At 39.9% G+C, this 19,754-nt stretch overlaps 2 protein-coding genes and 1 long non-coding RNA gene across 5 annotated transcripts in view; 2 read left to right on the top strand and 1 right to left on the bottom strand.

The window, feature by feature from the left end:
* Positions 1–58: 58 nt before the first annotated feature.
* Positions 59–15,834, bottom strand: LOC144659574 (uncharacterized). The gene is made up of 7 exons (XM_078520043.1): positions 15,508–15,834; positions 7,216–7,345; positions 7,029–7,129; positions 5,338–5,477; positions 4,400–4,526; positions 3,884–4,059; positions 59–3,221 (listed from the first exon to the last, which is right to left on the bottom strand). The coding sequence occupies exons 1-7, from the start codon at positions 15,725–15,727 to the stop codon at positions 294–296; spliced, it is 3,822 nt and encodes a 1,273-aa protein (XP_078376169.1). The 5' UTR covers positions 15,728–15,834; the 3' UTR covers positions 59–293.
* On the top strand, positions 14,029–15,471 carry LOC144648927 (uncharacterized). The gene is made up of 3 exons (XR_013569802.1): positions 14,029–14,774; positions 14,852–14,911; positions 15,225–15,471. It is a non-coding gene; the product is annotated as an uncharacterized LOC144648927 (long non-coding RNA).
* Positions 15,835–16,013: 179 nt separating the features above from the next.
* LOC144659602 (galactose-1-phosphate uridylyltransferase-like) overlaps positions 16,014–19,754 on the top strand; it is a 29,085-nt gene continuing 25,344 nt past the window's right edge. For all 3 annotated transcript variants that reach the window (XR_013571931.1, XM_078520084.1, XM_078520073.1), the window contains exons 1-4: positions 16,014–16,277; positions 17,885–17,963; positions 18,940–18,988; positions 19,377–19,506. Coding sequence is in view for 2 of the 3 variants with exons in the window: in XM_078520084.1 (XP_078376210.1) it covers positions 16,026–16,277; positions 17,885–17,963; positions 18,940–18,988; positions 19,377–19,506 (510 nt within the window). In the remaining variant the exon portion in view is untranslated. The remainder of the gene's footprint in view (positions 16,278–17,884; positions 17,964–18,939; positions 18,989–19,376; positions 19,507–19,754) is intronic.

The raw sequence follows: 19,754 nt of genomic DNA, 5'->3' as shown, positions 1-19,754 counted from the left end.
TTATCAAATCTTGCATTAGGAAACCCTTTTCTAGAAAGAACAAATGTACACGTATAAAACGGTTGGGAATAAAATGGTTTATGGCGGAGACATAACGAGTTTACTTTCTTACATATATAGCGAGTTGATTTTATCTTTCCGTAAAACACAAGATCAGACCAAGTCAGACATATTGTCGTAAAAAGAATGGCATTTCTTCGCTGGCCGTTATGACTGTATCACAGTTACGTGTCCAAATTAGATTAACAAAGTAAGGGGACAAGAACGAACAGACGACGAACGGCTGAGGGATATTAATAATAGGGGCGCTTTGAAGGCCCCGGAAATGGGACCGGAGGCGGCCCAGGTCTTTTCAGGGGAAAGCGCATTCGTTCATTTTCAAAGTCTCCTACAGAATGACGCCTTCCACCGGGAGGTCCATAACCGTGAAATCTATCAAATTCTGGGGGACCTTCTCTATATCCATCGAAAGTCCTAGGTGGCCTTCCCGGGCTTTCAAATGAAGTCCACATAGATGGATCGTCCTCGCGAAAGTCTGCTCGTTTGGGGTCACCAAGAGGTGACACTGGCGGTCCTCTCCAGTCAGGAGGAGGAGGACCTGGACGATCATGGGGAAAGTCCCATGGTCCTCTCCGATGATCTGTGTATGGTTCCCTATGGTGTTCTTCCCAATGCTCAAACTCTCTTCTTCGGTGTAAATCATCCATCATTCCAGGATAAGATGATGCACGGTGAGGCGGCGGACGATCATCTCTAGGGACTTGTTCATGAGGTGATTGTCGAGGGTCCGGCCTGTGAATTGGAGGCCCTTCGTGTGGAAGTCTTTTCACTCCTGGTGGGCCATTTACGAAACCGTCCTCGTTATTACGAGGCATCGGCGCATGTTTGTCATCCAATGCCACGACAGGCGGATTGCCGTGGAGGGCTTCTTCCATATAATGATGCTCCTGATGAACAGTATCTGAAGGCCTTCGAGGAGGACCATCCCTGAAAGAACCTCTAGAAGAATGACCATGGGGTGGTTGTTCAGGAGGAACCCGCCCAGGCATGTCTGGCGGACCTTCATGTCTATCAACTGGAGGACCTGTACTGGACTGTTGGAACTGAGGACCATGCGCTTCTTGGAATGGTGGCCTAGGACCAAATGGTGGCAGTCCACGAGGTGACATGTCTAACGGCCGATCAAATGGCCGCTCTTGTGGGAAACGAGGAGGACCTCCCATTATAGGAGGACCTTGGAAATGGGTCCCTGGAGGAGGGAGATGGCTTGTTGGTGTCGCTGTAGGTGCCCCATCACTAACGTTCATCCTGCTACCTTGTTGCTCTAACCGACTCACGTCATGATTTTGTGTTGGTTCTTCTTGCATTTCTACTAGTCTTCCCATAGAGTTATCTCCTGGAAAGTTAGAGGATGGGTCCCCTCCAACCGGACCCTGATGTTGCACATCTGCATGGTCAGCATGGTTCATGGAATTCCTCTCAAATGCACCATCATTTGGTCCAAATTCTTGGGCAGTCTGACCAGTTGTGAGGAACTCTTCATCAGCTTTAGGTCCTTTTTTCAAAATGCTTTTCAGTCCTGACTGCTGAAAGACAGGTTGCTCCCTACCAACATTGGAAGGATGTTGGAATTGACTTTCACTGGGCAGTGGTCGGGCAGGTAAACTGGTTGGAACGTTAACGACTGGAGGATTGAATTGCGGATTCGGTGAATTGACAGCCTTTTCTTTCTCTTTCAGAGTTTTTATAGAGTCACTCAGTTTTGGAAATAATGAATCAATCAAGGAGAGAAGAGGTTTTTGTGGTTTATCAGAATTCTGTTGTGGGGTCACAGGAGCAGCAACAGGGGCAGCAACTGGTGGTGTAATGGGGGCAGAAGCAGAATTTGCATCAGAATCATTTGGTTGTTGCAATTTCCTTCCTCTACTTAGTAACTGAGCCAGTATGTCGACAGCGCTCACTTTCTGCCCATTGTCCTTTTTCGCCAATGCAGCATCCTGCCCTCCAAGCTGGTCAGAGGTGGAAGGTGTGCTGCTGGAAGATGAAGACGATTCTGAGACAGGTGTTGGAACAAATGGTTTGACCACAGACTGTTTTCCGACTGGATTTTCAAAAAATGACTTGTTTGTCTGAAAACCAGTATTGTCATTTACATCCACGTCTCCGAGGGGAGCAGGAGTTGTCTCTGGTGTCTCGTCACCTTCTGCTAAATGTAACTCAGGGGATCCTACTGGTGATGGGGCAGATTCCTCTGAATCTGGCGATCCAACCTCAAGTACTCTTTGTGGATGACTTGCATTATCTTTTGTTATCTCACTTTTTGGCATAGAGTTAGTTATGACCTGAACGGGTGCTGGCACCGCAACAACTGGTAGTGGGGCTTGGCCGCGTACAAAACCACTACCAAGTGGAAATGGCTGCAAAGTTCCCATGCCACCTGCTAGTGGTGTATTTGCATTGGGAAGTAGCCCTGCTGGTCTTGGCATTTGAGAAAAAGGTTGCCCTTGGCTTGTTATTTGTCCAGGGCCAGGTAAAGTTCCTGATGGCTGTAATAACTGATTCTGGACCATTCCAGGAAGAGGCTGTATTGGAGGAACTCCAGGCCTGAACTGCGGTGCTTGTGCTGGAAAACGGACACCTTGTACCCCCATGAATGGGTGCGTGACCATCCCAACTGGTGGACGAGGAGGAACTATTTGTGGCTGATTCGGCATCATGGTGCCCTGCAATGGCATCATGGAACCCAGATTTGTAGTAAGGGGTCGAGCAGGAGCTATGCTGGGAACAGGAGAAATCACTGGGGTGATCTCAAGCTCCTGAGTTGTTGACTGTGTTGGCATGGAATCAGAACTTCCCGTGGAGTTGGGAGTTTGATCATTACTACTCTTAGGATCCTCTGCACTTGCTTCCTCGCTTGTCTCTGACTTCTCACTGTCTGAATCATCCTCAATGTCCATGTCAGCAACTTCAATGTTGTCTACTGTTGGATCAGTGGCTTTATCGTCTTCGGAAGATTTGTTACTTCCTTGTTGGCCCTGCGTTGGGGTTGATGGTGCTGATCCTTCTGCAACGTCAGGAAGGCCTGATGTGAGGAATGAAGCTTGTGGTGCCGACACAGGTCCAGTTTTGGCTTTCTCTGCTTCCTTCTGTGCAAGCCTGTTCACCTTGCTGTCAACTTTTTTCTTGAGAGAAGTAAGGCGATTCCCAAAGGTCTTGTATGCCTTTAAGAAAGAAAGAGACAAACAACATACTATTAGTTCCTTCCTGAAAGAACCCTCTTGCAGATAACAAATACACATGCAGAATGAGTGTCTCAGAACTGAAAACCTGTTCTAAAACAAAGCATTTCAGTCTAATGGCTTTCTGACCAAGTGGACAGCATCAGCATCAAAAAGGATGGGAATAGAAAGCAATGGTAAACTCGATAAGCAGGCCATAGCAGCTTGCTAAATTCTGTAGCCTGTTTTATTTCCGTTAATTGAGGAAATCAGCAAAAGGAGCAAAATTAACACAACAACAAATAAGCAGTTGTTTTATAATCCTAAAGCTTTTACAAGTTTTCCTAAACCAAACCATATTGAAAGCATGCTAAAAGTTGGGAACTCGCTGGGTCTGCTAGCATGAAGGATCATAGACATCGTATGTAAGTTACCATAGCTAAACTTCAGACTAATGAGTGTATAACAAGTGTATACTGGCAACCATGCACTTTAGTTAGATTAAAATCAACATTAACATACATGTAGATCTAGGTGCTCCTTCACTGATATTTTTGTGAAGAAAGAGATGTAACATGTATGAAGTATATACACATATCACCAACATAAGAAAGCAGGCTGCCCTGTAGACCGGCATGAAAAAAAACTATGATAAATTCACTTACATGGACTATGACTTTTACTTCTCCATATGACACATCATAGAATGCCTCCCCATCTTCCAGTGCTTTGACAATATTTTTCCTCTCTTCTTGTTCACGCCTCAATGTCTCTGAAAACTCTTCAAGTTTGGAAGTAGCCAATTCATACTCTTCACAAAATTTTCCACCTCCAGTGCGATCTAAACATTGTGCAAAGAAAAACAAACATTATTCAAGTGCAAAACAGTGCTGAGCTCCTCATGATTTTGTCAATTCTGTAGATAAATCTATCGACTGTTATTTATGGGTGCTGATTAGCATACTTTCAGTTAAATATTCAATATTAAAAATCTAAACAAAAATCTGAGTGACAATAATCATAATATGATCTGTGCCTGTTACATGAAGTGTGTATCACCTTTTAAACAATTTTTTTCACACACAGCTGGGAGCCATGGCAGGTATAATCACCAAACAAAGAAACTAGTATAAATACAAACAGAACACAGCTACAATGTACCATTATGTAATTCAACAAACCTTTCAACTGACGCACGCTTTCCAAATCTGAAGCATCAATCCTCAGTGAATTCAGCTGAGATTCCTTGAGAGTAAGTTCCCCTTCAAAATCCCTCAAAGCTTTCAGTGCATCTATCAGTTTAGATGGCTGAAAAGATTAACAAAAAACAGACAGCATTACATTTCTGAGCCCTTGATAAAGATGAGTGTACAAGAAATATAAACAAATGCAGCCAAAGTATCTTTTCTTATAGACTGAAGGATCAAACAGTGAAGAATGATATACAAACTGAAACACCCTCCAAATCACTCAAATGAGGCAAAATGTAGGGATTAATATGAAGTGTAAGAGGACAGAGTGAGTCTGCAGAAGCCTTAAAGCATTAATCCAAATATTGCAAATCAAAAAATTTACAAAGCTGCATACTCTTCTTTCAATTTGAAGCGAACTACATTGTACCCTTCAAAATTTTGAAGTCTGGTGGATTAATAACATGCAATAAAATTAAAAAAAAAATTATTACTATTGTTCATGGATAACATGTTAAAAACAAAACACAAGTATATAATTACTAGTACGTTTAAATGAAATTGCCACCAATATTTAAAAAGGTACCGTATTTTCTCGATTAAACGCCGGGCCCCGAATAAACGCCGGGTCTCCAAGGTAGAGTGGTAACTAAGCCTTTTAGGCATTTATTTGAGGTGTAATATGCTTTAGGTATGATGGCAAGATACATCCATGTCACAAATAATGATTAAAAACCCTTGTTCAATAAACATTTTGCTCGAATAAACTGCACCATTCAAATAAACGCCGGATCCACGGAGCCAAGTTTAAAATAAACGCCGGGGCATTTAATTGAGAAAATACGGTAACATAAATTTAACATCTGTTACTTTAAAATTCAATATGAATATATCTTCTAAATGTAATTTGATCATTAGCTAACAATTACCTTAAAATCTGCTGGAGGTAGCCTCTTTTGCTTGGCTGGTTTTACTTCCTTTTCTTTTTCTTTGACAATGGCCTTTTCTTTTTCTTTGACAATGGCCTTTTCTTTTGGCTTCTTGCTTATCACTGGCACATCACCTGAAGCTACAGTAAAAACCCGCGTATAAGAACCTAGGTTTTTTCAAGTTAGCCTAAACAGGTTCTTATATAAATGGTATTTAGTGTAAAATTAGGCTAACTAGGTTCTTAATTAGGTTCTTAACTTTTGTTCAAGAAATAAAGTAGAATTTTTAAATGATCTGGTCTTAAATGTCCAATAACAGTATTCTTGGAGGCTTCGGTAAGCAAAATACTATACTATTTTAATCTGATTCTGTTAAAATCAAACCTATACTGTTACAACCTTCACTATAATTTCATAAGGTTCATCTGTTCATCTCAGTTAATAATTATATATTTAAAGGAGGACAAGTTTTATGTAACTATGCTGTAACTATAAAGTGTACAGACTGTGTTATCAATATATTTTTGAGAAGATAATTTTTTTCTTTTTTCAAAATAAGAACCTGTTTTAGAATTTTAGCCTAAAATGGTTCTTATGTGAAGGGTGCTTAAAAATGAAATTTTAGCCTAACAGGTTCTTAAATGTTAGGTTCTTATACGCAGGTTTTTACTGTATAACAACAACAACAAACACTGAAAACAGATGTACTGTCGGGACCGGACCCGACTGTCCGTCTTAGTGAGGTGTCCGTCTTACAGGGAGTTTTGTTACAGTAAAATGACTGAAAAACGGCAGGGACAGGACCAACACCAGGTGTCTGTCTTAAAGAGGTGTCCGTCTTATAGAGGTGTCTGTTAAGAAAGAGTTGACTGTACTACAGTCAACTCTCGCCTTGCAGACACCCAGCTATTGCGGACACTCGCTATTACGGACAAAATCCAGATCCCAGCAAAAGCATTTGGCTGGTAATGACTCTCACTATTACGGACTCCCACTGTAACGGACACTAAACGACGCCCAAAGTGTGTCTTCTATAACAAGAGTTGACTGTATTAATATAAGACTCAATAAAGGAACATGTAGATCATGACTGAGGTGCCAACCTAAATAAAGACAAAATCTGGAATATCCACAATTTTACGTTAAGATACCTCTTCTCAAACCAAAAAGTGGAGAAAAAATAGAGCTCTGTTGATTCATCTACAAAATACCATCAAATAACAATACATGTTCCGCCGAAATCATCCAAAATAAGCATAAAAACATACACTTCAAGCAGTTTCCTTCATATCTGGTAGATTTGGTGACCTGCACTGGAGACTGGGAGATTCAGTCTCTATCCAGGAGACTCCCAGACAATCCAGGGGAATGTACCTCAAAACACCCTGGAAACAAAATGCCCCCAGGGATTTTTTCATGGAATAAGCTTAAAACCTTCAGTGCAGCATGTTTGTAAGAAAGCAGAATATACAGCCATTTTTTAGGGAAGTTGTTTTCTTTCATGAATAAATATTATTAGGGAGAGTTGACGTATATTATTTATTTAATAGTTTTTTTTTATACATCTATTTATTATTCTGTGTAGGTACTGGAATGATGTTTGCACTGTAGAGTAACAGTTGTATATAGAAAGCAATAAAGTAACTTTTAACAATTAATCTTAAACTATAAAGCAAAGCAAATCACCATACCCAGTTTATTGCGAAGAGCCTCAAGGTAATCCTTCTCAAATAACTTTCTCTCTTCCCAAATTTTAATGACTCTTTCAACATTTCCTTTGATGGTTTTCTCACTAAAAGTAAAATGTAAATAAACTTGAGATACTGGTCGATCTTTTAATGCGTGTAGTGATTAGGGAAACAAGTAATTAACACGAACCTTAGAAATTGCATCGCATCTCGCAGGATCTTGGTAAAAGCATTGCTGAATTCCTTTCCTTTTTTACGGCTATTCTGAAGAACATCATTTGCCAAGTAAAATAAATTCAGTCGTCGTTCTGCCTTTGAAGCTGCAAAGACAAAATAAAATTGGACAATCGATCCACTAGGCAGCTGGCCGAGGCCGAAGAATCCTAAATTTCATCAATCAGTTAATTTAAAACACCCGATCGATCGACAGCTTAAGTGACTGTGCGCCTTATTTCCGACCACTGAATTTCGCTCGTAATATAGTTTGGGCTGATTTTTATATTTTAAGTTAAGGTAACCAAACCATAAATAAAAATGTATTTCTTTGGTTTCAGGATCCTTTCTTTGCGAAAATATTGACTCGCGAAGTTTGGTCGGCTGCCGAAGTCAAAATCTGGCCAAATTTAGCCGTTTCGAAAAGCGCCTCAGAATTTCCTTCCGCACCGTGAGTCGGACTAATTTCACTGTTAAATTAAAGAAAAAAACTTACTAATGGCCTCTAGCATGATAACGATCGAAATATTCAAAAGCGAAACTATGAAATAATTATTTGAATGTACAGCACTAAATAAACAATAGCGAAGAGACTGATTTTTAGATAATTATTTCTCAAAAGTGGCACCAGCTCAAAAGTGCTAATACCCCTACATCAAACACACTAAAGATAAACTTCAAGTAAACATTAAAAAAATTTGCGGCCGGTGCGAACTTATTGTGTGAAAATTCGTTAAAGTTAATGTAATTACCGTCATTTTCTTTAATATGCAAATTACTTACGATTTATCGAAGACATCGATAACACCATGATTTCGACTTCTACAAGACACGCCAACCATCCTGAATATAAAAAGACTTATAAGGAACAGTGGAAAGGACAAATGAATGCACAGATAGCCGAAATTATTGAAGTTTACCGGCCATTGAAGAAATGGATTGCTGCAGTTTCGTTTGCGTGACACATCGTTCGAGACCTTCGACTCTGGAATGCCAACTGGAATGTTCGAAGCGACGCTTCAAAAGCTCTGTCTCGGCAATTTGAAAATGCTAAAGAATAGTGGCTACTGACATTGTGCTTCGCCATTGGAAAAGTTATGAATAGAGTTGAAAAGAAACCACAAATTGCCCCGGTCTTTCGTCTTCTTGACACAATAAATAAGTCACGACTCCCTGTTGCCTTTTACGATATGCCGCTGACCAAACTGACTGATTGTCACAAATGGAAAACAAACGTTGGTTTGGTACGGACCATTATTTTTTTTTTTTGGGGGGGGGGAGGGGGGGAGGGGTATGAAAAATTATCTTTTGCAAACTTTTTTTTTTGAAATGAAAACTACGTTTTATTATACATATCGTGTTTCCAAACAATATATTTTGTCTTTCTTGGTCCAGCAAACATTTTTTCAATATTTTTTTATTTCATATTTCATACCCCCACCCCCACACCTTTTTCCAAAAACTTTTATTTTGAAAATATTTACTTTTAGATACTTGACTTCTGTTGTTTGGCTGCAAAAGAGTGCAACTTTTGACACATGAAAAACGCATGGTAAAGGATATTCTGCACAGACGCCTGGGACACTGAACAAATTTCATTTTTTTGGAATTATTTAACGTTTATACTAAATTTTTTAAGCTGCTTTCATTAAATACCTTTGCGAAAGTCAGATTATGGATAACTAATACTTAAATGTTTAAACGCTCAGGTATTGATTGTAAACAAAATTTATTTTGTCTGAATGATTGACCTTTATTAAACGGGATGAAATTTCAGTCATTCATTGTAACAGGTGCATTCCTTAACAACGTCTGCGACCTTCGCCATGAGTTCTTTTTTAAGATCTCTGTATTTAAATGGAATCAGGAAATGACGGCAAATTTCCCGCAACATGTTGACATTAAAGGACGACAGTTTGTTGTCGTGGTAGTATTGACATATGTTGTAAATATCAAACACGATTGGATGTTTAAGTCCCAAATCATTCATAACTTTCTCAACAACTTGGCGGTGTTCTTGCTCGGCTTCGTCCTCTTCGTCATCTTCGTCGTCTTCTTCTTCACAATGACTGCTTCCTTTAGAAGCTTGCTTTCTTCTTTTTGAAGCTAAGCGAGAAAAGAATCCCTGGACCTGTGTTTTTGAGAGCCAATCTTCTCTGCTGAACATCCTTTCGTTGTCAACAGTTCTTGCGCTGCGCATGTCCTTTGCGGCCTGTTCTGCATCCTCCTTCTGTCCTGTCTTCTCTCCCAAATCAAACTTTGCTGTCAAATAATCTCTAACCTTGTCAGAGAACTTTGTTGCACCACTTCTTATCTTTGGCAGAGCCCATCCAAGGCATTCCTGGGATTCCACGCCTTTTTTCTTTGCGTTTGGAAGTGTGGAATTGATTTGGCAAGATCTCAGCTGACTGTTTTCAGTTTGAATTGTTATAAACCTATTAGCCCAATCTTTTCTCAACTTGTCGTAAACATTCGACCCTTGTGAACCTGCAGCGTCCTGCATGATTCGCTCTCCAATATTTGACTCTTCTGAACTTTGTGCGTCCTCTATCATGTCTCCTCGAACATTCGAATCTTGTGAACTTACTGCATCCTGCAGGTTGTGTTCTCCTACAACCAGATGAAGTTCAAAGTCAGCAAATTTGGCAAATGTTATATTGCACCCAGGCTCAGGACAGACAAACACCGACGGACTTTCTTTAGCATTTTTCTTTTCTGGCTTCAAAACTCGAGACTGGCCTATGTCAAAAAATGGTTTCTCCGTGATAATTGATGTAGGCCCCTGAGGTTTGACGATGAGCGACTTGTGGGGAATAAGCTTCCCTTTTCCGATGTCGTAGCATCTCCAAACACGCACGCCATCACGCTCAAAGCAAAAGTTATGAAATTTGCTAAAACCTTCTATTTTCTTCACCTCAGCGTTCATTTGTGCCCGGTTAATAGTGCAAACTGCAGCAGTGGTGCCTTTTACTGGTCGCTCCTTCAGTGCGGTTTGCATGTCTTTTGCATTAAGGATGTCATGACCCTCATTGCAGTAAGTTCGAAGAGCTGCTTTCATTGGACACAATATACGATCACAGATGTCTTTACCGTGTTGTGGCTCAGAATGATCCAAACGCTTCACGGCAATGCCAGTGCGCTTTCCGATACTAGCTAATGCGGCGACAAGGTAGTTGTTTTGATAACACCCGGCCTCATCTGAACGCAGATATACGTGAGAAATTGCTGGATTTCTGGACTTCAATTTGACGCAGAGATCCTCCACAATAGAGGCAACGGCATAGCCATCTTGGTTACAAGAATCGAAGAGATGGGCATATGACTGGACTTCGAGCTCTTGGTGTTTTTCTTCTCTAAAAACGACACTGCTGATGTGCCAGCTTAAGCCACGTTTTCCAAACCAATCAGATTGTTTCTCTCTAAACTTCATTTGTTGAAATTTCATGGCCCAGTCCAGGACTACGATAGCCTCTGTAGTATCCAGGTTCTGCAGCATATCTTGCTTTGCCTTTTCTTGATGGCAAGATCTCAGGATGTGTGCTTTCCAGTCAAGTATGCTTCTCTTTGCATTGGCCAAATCGTATAGAACATCATCTTTGTGTTCGTCGCTGTAAAACGAAATGGGACCACTTCGGACTTGTTCTTCAATTTCCTGTAGAACGCCTTTTAGGGCCTCGCAGTCGTTACAAACTGTATCGTGGGCGTGATCACATTCAATCTTGAAAGAATTATCAGTGTTGTCACTGAGGGCAAAGGTTCGACAGTGGTCCGGGCAGGTACTAGACTGATCTTTACAGTGAACTGGATACTCTGTCTTGAGGTAACATTTACTTTCTTTGAGCGCTGCCTTACATTCACTGCACCACTTTTGTGCTGCTCCTAGTGTTTGCAGCTCGTCTACAATTTTCTCTAGGGACTCAAATCCAGCCGCACCATCAGTAGCGATGTTATCTAACCCTCGAAGAGACTTGCGCTGTGAAGCCTCTCTCACTTCAAGAATCTTGAATAGCGTTCGGCGGCTCAAGGGCGTGAAACTCTCTTCAGCGCAGTACTGCAGATACTGATGAATCATAGTAGATCTTGTAACAGTGCGCACAACATTAGGCATAGTAACCTTCTCTCCGCTATCTAGTTTGAGCACTCTTGTGCCATATGCCACATCTTGGTAAAAGTAGGGCCTGTTTACAAAGTCAATGAAATGATCGACTTTGGGTATTGGCAGACGTACGCGGTGATGGATTTTCTTTTCTTCAGGAACTCCTGGACCTTGTTCTTTGGCATGCTTTCTGGCTTGCTTAATTTGCCAACGTGTAATTTTTTCAAATGGCTCGTGATATAGCATAAGCTTTTCAGCCGAGAATCTAAAGGCATAGATGCTCAGAATTTGCAGTTTCACGCTTTTTGACGGAGCATCTCTGTAGGCGGTCATGAGTGCCAAGAGTTCTCCACTTACTACATTTTCTGATTCACTTTGGATTGGCTGACAGATTGCGTGAAATAACTCTTCCTTTGCATTCGGTGCCACTACACCACAAATAACAAGACAACCCTGTAGAGCATTTTCCCGGCATTTTTCCCGATCGGATGCGGCTGTTTTTCCCCACGTGGTCTTTAAACGCGAGGATAGTGGCGTGAACTCATCAGATGAAGGAACGGATGCTGCCAAATTTGCCATTGCTGTGTTATACAATTGAACAGTCTGGTGATCGTCAGGGACCACTTTCTCTTCTTCTGAATCTTCTTCAGGCCCACTTAAGACACTTGGTGTCCAGCGTGGGTCTTGCGTCCTAGTAGTTTCAGGTGTGGCACAGAAACTTAGGCGGGGCTCGGTGTATGATTTGCCCGTTTTTGTTTTCCTGCCAGTTAAAAAATCATGTTATAATAAATGCATATTATCTGAGGCTATTGTTAAGTGCCCCAGGAATACCCCTAACCCTCTCACGTAGAAGCAAATTCTTTCACGGTGGGTGGGTGGAACCCGTTCCTAGGTTTTTTGTTCTATTAACGCGCAGCGTAATTATTTTCCACTGAGTAAAAAGCTCTCTACAAAATGACATATTTTTTAGGCCGTGACGTCTTAGATTGCATAATTTTTGTTAGAAAATCAAGCTATAATGTTTGCAAAATGTAAATTGAACAAATCGTGCATTTTTAATTTAAAGCGACTGGGAAAAATACGGGAAAATGTTAAAGATGACAATTTCTGGCCAGACCTGATTGTCATTATAACGTTGGGTTGGCAACGGCAAATATCAGGAAAACATGATTTACATATCAAAATTCAGTCCGCAATGGAAAAATAAACAGCTACTGACATTTCCAGCTTTACATAGTAAATACCGTTGTCAAAATTTTGAAAAAAAACCTCTAACCACCACCCCCCCCCCCCCTCTCCCCAGCCCCTCCTGGTGCGTCCTAGGGTTAAGATTTCAAGAACATACCTAAATTTTACGCTGTTGTTTGTATCTTCGTCAACCTGTGGTACTTCTGGCTCCGCTGTGGGGAGCAGCGTGACATTCACTTCAGCTTTGTGTTTTTTTCGGCAGGGGGAGCATATTGCTGTTTGAAAAGATTTTTAAAAATACGTGTTATATTTCCTAGATCCACAAATTATATGCCACTACGTGTTGTGGTTGGCTATTTCTTGGTTGACCAAGCATCGCACAGTGTTTTATATTTGATATTTCCGCGATATTTAATAGCAGTACAACTTGCAGTGCATGAAATGTTTTATATCTTTTATATTGCGTGTACTGATGTGATAAGTAAATCTTATTGCATTGGTGAACTTACAGATTACAAGCTTGTAATACGAGCTTGAAAATACAGATGAATCATGGATTGTTTATTATATTAATTACAAGAATTTTAAATCTTGATAAAAAAGGACAAATCAAAAGGGCAAGTGTAGACCAGTAAAGATGCATTTTGCAGGTTTTCTCGCAAAAGTGATTAAGCTTTACGAAAGCTAACTTAAGATTTCTCGGCTTTATTTAGGTATATTGCAATCAGTGGGTTTTCTAGGATCATGCAACGTTTTGTCTATCCTGTCAACACTTTGTCGCGTGTTTACGCTCGTGACACATTTGAATCGATTTAAATAGCAGACACCTACTATTATAAAAATTTCCCTCTGCAAGTTCTTCGAATATTACTACAAAGTTTAATTTAATCTACTACGATACATCGTATTTCATTATCTTAACAAATGATCACATATTTCTTACGTGAGCCAATGGAAACGTGTATCCCGAATATCTGATGTATTTCCTTTGCCATAGTTACATTGATTACGTCTCGCCCTTTGGCCTTTGTGGATGAACCTCCATGTGTTGGATACTGACATGACCTTGAAGCCCTCCAGTACCTCCCTAAGCCATATCGATGGCGGGCACAGACACGCATTTTTTTCACATCATCAAGTGATGTTCCATCGAGGCCAGCTCTTTGAAGTATTACCTCGTACTCTTTCAGATTGCTTCGTGACAAACAACAACTTTTCAAATGAACACTAATATCATCACGGCACTCGTACAAAAACACCTGTTCAGTACGTCCACGAGAGGACCCACAATCAATGAAACCTCTTTTAAACAACGAACAAACTTCAGCCATAATTATTTAGATCCCAAATATCCAGATTTCTATTCAGATGTCGATTTCAATAGCCGCTGACCTGCTTTTAACATTAATGTTAGCGATGGCGCTGCAACATTGCTACATGTAGCCGTTATTATTTTTGTTGAGGCAGGTTGCAGCATCAGTTTTTTAACACTGAGCTAGACTGATAATTTGAGGCTCACTTTTGCCATCATCTCAGTTAAAACTGAAACAATCATCAACAATAGTATGGCGTTACGCAAAGTCACAAAAACGAAACTTCAAGAATTGAAAATCTTTAGTGGCCGGTAACTTTAAAAGGTTTGGGGTTTTTCATTCATTTGTCTTCTGATCTCTACTGTTCGATGAGTCCTTTTTGTATTTAGAATGGTTGTTGTGTCTTGAAGAGAAAAATTTTCGTTTGCAGGGTCTAGAACGACAAAATATATTGTTTTGCTATACACGATATGTATAGCAAAACACAGTTTGCATTTTGAAATAAAATGCTTGCAGACTGCATACACTAAAAAAAGTTTGCAAAGGAAAACCTTCCATCTTCCTCCCCCAACCCACCTCCTCCTCCTCCCCAAAAAAAAACGCCCTTCCCATGCCCAAACAGCGTTTGTTTGCCATTTGTGACAATCAGTCAGTTTGGGCAGCGGCATATCGTAAAAAGGAACAGTGAGCCGTGACTTATTTATTGTGTCAAAAAGACGAAAGACCGGGGCAATTTGTGATTTCTTTTCAACTCTATTCATAACTTTTCCAATGGCGAAGCACAATGTCAGTAGCCACTATTCTTTAGCATTCTCAAATTGCCGAGACAGAGCTTTTGAAGCGTCGCTTCGGAACATTCCAGTTGGCATTCCAGAGTCGAAGGTCTCGAACGATGTGTCACGCAAACGAAACTGCAGCAATCCATTTCTTCAATGGCCGGTAAACTTCAATAATTTCGGCTATCTGTGCATTCATTTGTCCTTTCCACTGTTCCTTATAAGTCTTTTTATATTCAGGATGGTTGGCGTGTCTTGTAGAAGTCGAAATCATGGTGTTATCGATGTCTTCGATAAATCGTAAGTAATTTGCATATTAAAGAAAATGACGGTAATTACATTAACTTTAACGAATTTTCACACAATAAGTTCGCACCGGCCGCAAATTTTTTTAATGTTTACTTGAAGTTTGTCTTTAGTGTGTTTGATGTAGGGGTATTAGCACTTTTGAGCTGGTGCCACTTTTGAGAAATAATTATCTGAAAATCAGTCCCTTCGCTATTGTTTACTTAGTGCTGTACATTCAAATAATTATTTCGTAGTTTCACTTTTAAATATTTCGATCGTTATCATGCTAGAGGCCATAAGTAAGTATTTTTCTTTCATTTAACAGTGAAATTAGTCCGACTCACGGTGCGGAAAGGAATTCTGAGGCGCTTTTCGAAACGGCTAAATTTGGCCAGATTTTGACTTCGCCAGCCGACCAAACTTCGCGAGTCAATATTTTCGCAAAGAAAGGATCCTAAAACCAAAGAAATACATTTTTATTTATGGTTTGGTTACCTTAACTTATAATGTAAAAATCAGCCCAAACTATATTACGAGCGAAATTCAGTGGTCGGAAATAAGGCGCACAGTCACTTAAAATTCGTTGGCTTGCTTGAAGTAAACATTACCTTTCTTAACTTGATCCAGCCATACAGTCACCATATCGTCAGCATGTTTTTTGTGATGAATCATCCACAGCGAAACTGTTTGCACACTGTCTTGTGCGGCCGACATATTTTGCAGCTTGCGTTCAAACGCTTTCTGATTGAGGAGCGCCATGTTGCTCCTGCTAAATGCTGATCTCTTTCGCATGCGCTCAAACGAAATCCACTGACAAAGGGGCTTCATAGTGTAGGCACCAAGAACTGTACAGCAAAAGTGTGCCTAGTCGCCAGGGTTTCCTCGGTCAAAATGAATAAACAAACTGACTAAAATTTGGTCAGAATTGTCGTCAGAATTTGGATTATTGACTTTTATGCGAACTCATTTGCACGAAGGATTACTTGGTATGCGTTTTAAAAACAAATCGCAAGGTTTTCCTTGTTTTGTTTTCTTTTTTTCTCGACTTCTTGGTCATACCATCAAAACGAGGCCGTTCCAGGCTTCCTGAAAGCACATGACCGGCTCATGACCAGCGTAAACAAAGATGGCGGACGATAACAGGGCGGAAAGTTCGAATGCAGATAATTCCATTCCACAGAGAAAGGAAAAATCCTTTGATCCCACTGAGTATCAGCACACAAGATACAATCCTCTTCGTGGAGACTGGATTCTCGTTTCCCCTCATCGCATGAAAAGGCCATGGAAAGGACAAGTTGAAAAGATAGAAGAAGAGGCAATTCCTCGCTGGGACCCCAAGAACCCGTTATGTCCAAGAACAGTCCGTGCTAGTGGAAAGGTAAGGATTAATACAGTAATGCTTAACTAAGGATAAAATTGAACCACAATATACATAATAAACAAAGTCCTCACACCATTCACGGTCATCAAGCTAATTTCATTATGTTCGTTCTATGATTATTTTCTATAATATAAACATTTTCAATTAAAAAATGGGTCACATGGCTCCTTGGCTGCAAAGGATCTCATCATCATCGTCATCATCATTATCATCATCATCATCATCATCATCATCATCATCAGTTCTTTCTCCTTGTATGGAAACAGAAAGGGTATGTTTGTGCTTGGTCTCAACTTGCAGTGTTCCAGATAAGAGACGGGTCTTGGGTCAAAAACCCGATAGAGACGGCAACCTGACCCGACAAATGAAATGGAAAAATAATATTTTACTAAGAAGTAACAATAAAAAGCAAGGAAGCAAGTTTTTAAATACATATATATTTGGAAGAAAATCAAATTCAGGGAAAGAGAGAAATCACGAAAATTCATCCACCATAGTTCTGAAGGAAACTTTTCTTGTCCAAGGCTGTATTCTTGTTGCATTTCGTTTTCATCTGCTTTCGAGCGGCAAGAAAAGAAATAGTTTTACCGAAACGCCCGGCTGGGTAACCTCCTTTTATAGCTTCAACTTCGGTCTGAAAACAGGCACACAATAAATTTTTTTTTTTCCTCGCTATTTTTTTAGTTTTGCTTTAAAGGAAAAATTTTAGAATGTTTCAATCCATTTGCGAAGTCACAAATTCTCTAGTTTTCGATCGTGTCGATGGTGTCCTGCACGTACAATAAAACTTGTGCCTGCATTACCACAGACAGCAGTTTCCTTTTACTTCGTATAGTAATAATGAAAAGTCTTCTCAGTTCTTCTACCTTATGTATTTATACAAGAAAAGTCTCTTATAAAAGAAGATTGCCAAGCAAATTCTTGTAAAGATAGAGGGAAAAAGACAGCGGTTTTATATTTATAAAAACCAATTTTAATTTTAAATTTTAAATTTATTTTTTAAATTTTGTGGACATTTTGTCATTCTGTGTGGACTATTGACTAAGAAAATTGAGACCAAAGTACATGTACTAATTACAACCTAATTTTGAGATTCAAAACAGGGTCATATGTACCCAGAATTGAGGAAACCAATCTAAAAAATGCTTCAATTTTTGAAAATTGACTGGGAGACCATACCCCCAGACCTCCTTAGGAAAAACGCAATGAGTTAATGTTTACCATACTATCTCTTTGGGGAAACATATGTATGAGCTTGAGAGCTCTCTGATAGGTAAATTATTTTATAATTTAAGTAGATAATTTTAATAAATCAGTTAGCTTTATTTTCATTTTTTAGCCCAAATGCTACCAGATAGCAACCTGAAGCATAACACTTTTAAAAATTTTCTCGTGAAGTGCACGTATCCCCCTCCCTACAAAAAGGGAAACTTTTTACCCGACCTTTCCCCTAACAAGGCACTACATACACTGGGCCAGTTGACCCGTCTGATAAATTCTGTGACCCCTTGCTTCAAAAACTTAACTGGAACACTGAACTTGGTTCAGAAAAACCAGAACACTGTTTCAACAGACACTTTATAATTGTTTGCGTTTTATTAAAGGAAAATCCAGACTATGAAAGCACATATGTGTTTGAGAATGACTTCCCTGCCCTGTTACAAGAAGAAGCGCCCTCACCAGGTACAGTATATAATAATATGAGTTTAGAACTTTCTACATCTCATCAGGGAAACTGAAGTCCCACAAATAAGAGACACCATAACTGTCAGGTTAAGAAAAGTAACAGGTAGAAATAGGACTGCAGTTTTAAAAGTGTAAATCACAAACACGTTTTTCAGTTTATATCACACAGTGCACTGGGGTTCAAACAATCATTAAAGGAAAAACAGAGTGATATCCCTGGGCATTAAAACTAATTAGCTAATCAGAGTGTGGGCTTCACTGGAGCTACATGCATGTTTTATGTATTATTTTCTTGTGTCACTATACTGCCCTGATAATGCAATGCTACAAAAAACAATACCGCAAACTGATACATGTGGGAGCAGATGTATTGATGTGAGTCATTCTGGAAAAAGCCATCAGGCCCTGCACACACCAACAATTAATCTTAATGCCAATATGAGCTTGATTAAGGTGCTTAGGAGTGCCAGGAGAGATATCATCCTTGAGCAGAGCACACAAGTATCCCTGGCAATGGTGGCTTTGTCACACTGAAAAGATCAGTGGAGATACAATCTACTTACCAACCTGACTTACCACATCCACCAATAATTGAGGAGAGGAGGGGGCAAACTGCACAGCACAAGCAAATTCAGGCTCAAAACAACTACATATATCCTTGTACAGCTGGAACACCAAACACAAAAGCCTCATGAAAACCCATATATAGCTCCACAGCACATGGTCCCAACCCCGCAGCCTAAATTTCATTGAGCCACATTAATTTCAGTCTTAAAATAAAATACTTATTGACTGAGTTCAGAAGCCTATCAGGTACCTGATAGGCTTCTGCTGAGTTAAGTTAGGTAGAACAGGAAGATATTTGTCATTTTTCCATGTCTCTCAGTCATTTTTACTGTCTAGACCTCCCCCTCAATAATTACTCATGGCAGCCAATAATTTAGATGTAATCTAACACTAAATCTGTTGTCAGGTCCTACTGCTCATCCTTTGCTGAAATGTGAGCCAGCTCAAGGAACCTGGTAGGAAAAAAAATTAACTAAAGATGTAATGTAGGGAGGGTAGTACTCCGGGACACATTTTATTTTAGGAGCTCAAGGAACTTGAAGAGGGATCTTTTATTTGAAGGAATTGTGCCCTTGCATGAAAATAATAGTTGAGACACTAAGAAGACCAGTTTTTTGCAATGTGAGTTTAAAAAGAAGATCAATCATGGATTATCTTGATGTACTTTGATGATGCTGATAAAACAGAGTAGGAGTGCTAATTGGAATAACGGCATTTATGTAATAGGAGGGCTTCAGTGTTGGTATAGTGCACTTGATAGAATAGGGGTGCTTATTAACAAAAACACATTCAAGGGGGGTGCTTAATTTCTGTTGTCCCTCTTTGTTTTTTTTTTCTTTTTAGCCGAGTAATGTGTTTTCATCCATGGTCTGATGTCACTCTTCCTCTTATGTCCATCGACGAAATCTTGGAAGTAATTAGAGAATGGATAAGACAGTATCAGGAATTAAGTAAAACATATCGTTGGATTCAGGTAATAAACATGTTTATAATTTCAGTAATCTTTGAAAAAAATACTATTACTAACATTTAGTAACAACTATAGGTATAATGATGGCGATGACAACAGGGTCTTCAATAAGGCCCAGCATTCCCTAGAACTCCGGCAGGTGTTCCGTCTTGAATCCCTGTAAAGGGGAGTTGTTTTCAGCTTCTCATATTGCTTTCCAGGGGGTCTTGCAAACTTATTGAAAGCCTTTGGCCTGTGAAAATGGTGTCTGT

This window comes from Oculina patagonica, chromosome 1, assembly GCF_052425735.1.
Source record: "Oculina patagonica isolate OP01 chromosome 1, crgOcupat, whole genome shotgun sequence".
Classification (NCBI taxonomy): domain Eukaryota; kingdom Metazoa; phylum Cnidaria; class Anthozoa; order Scleractinia; family Oculinidae; genus Oculina; species Oculina patagonica.
This window is presented reverse-complemented; position numbering and strand designations above follow the sequence as displayed.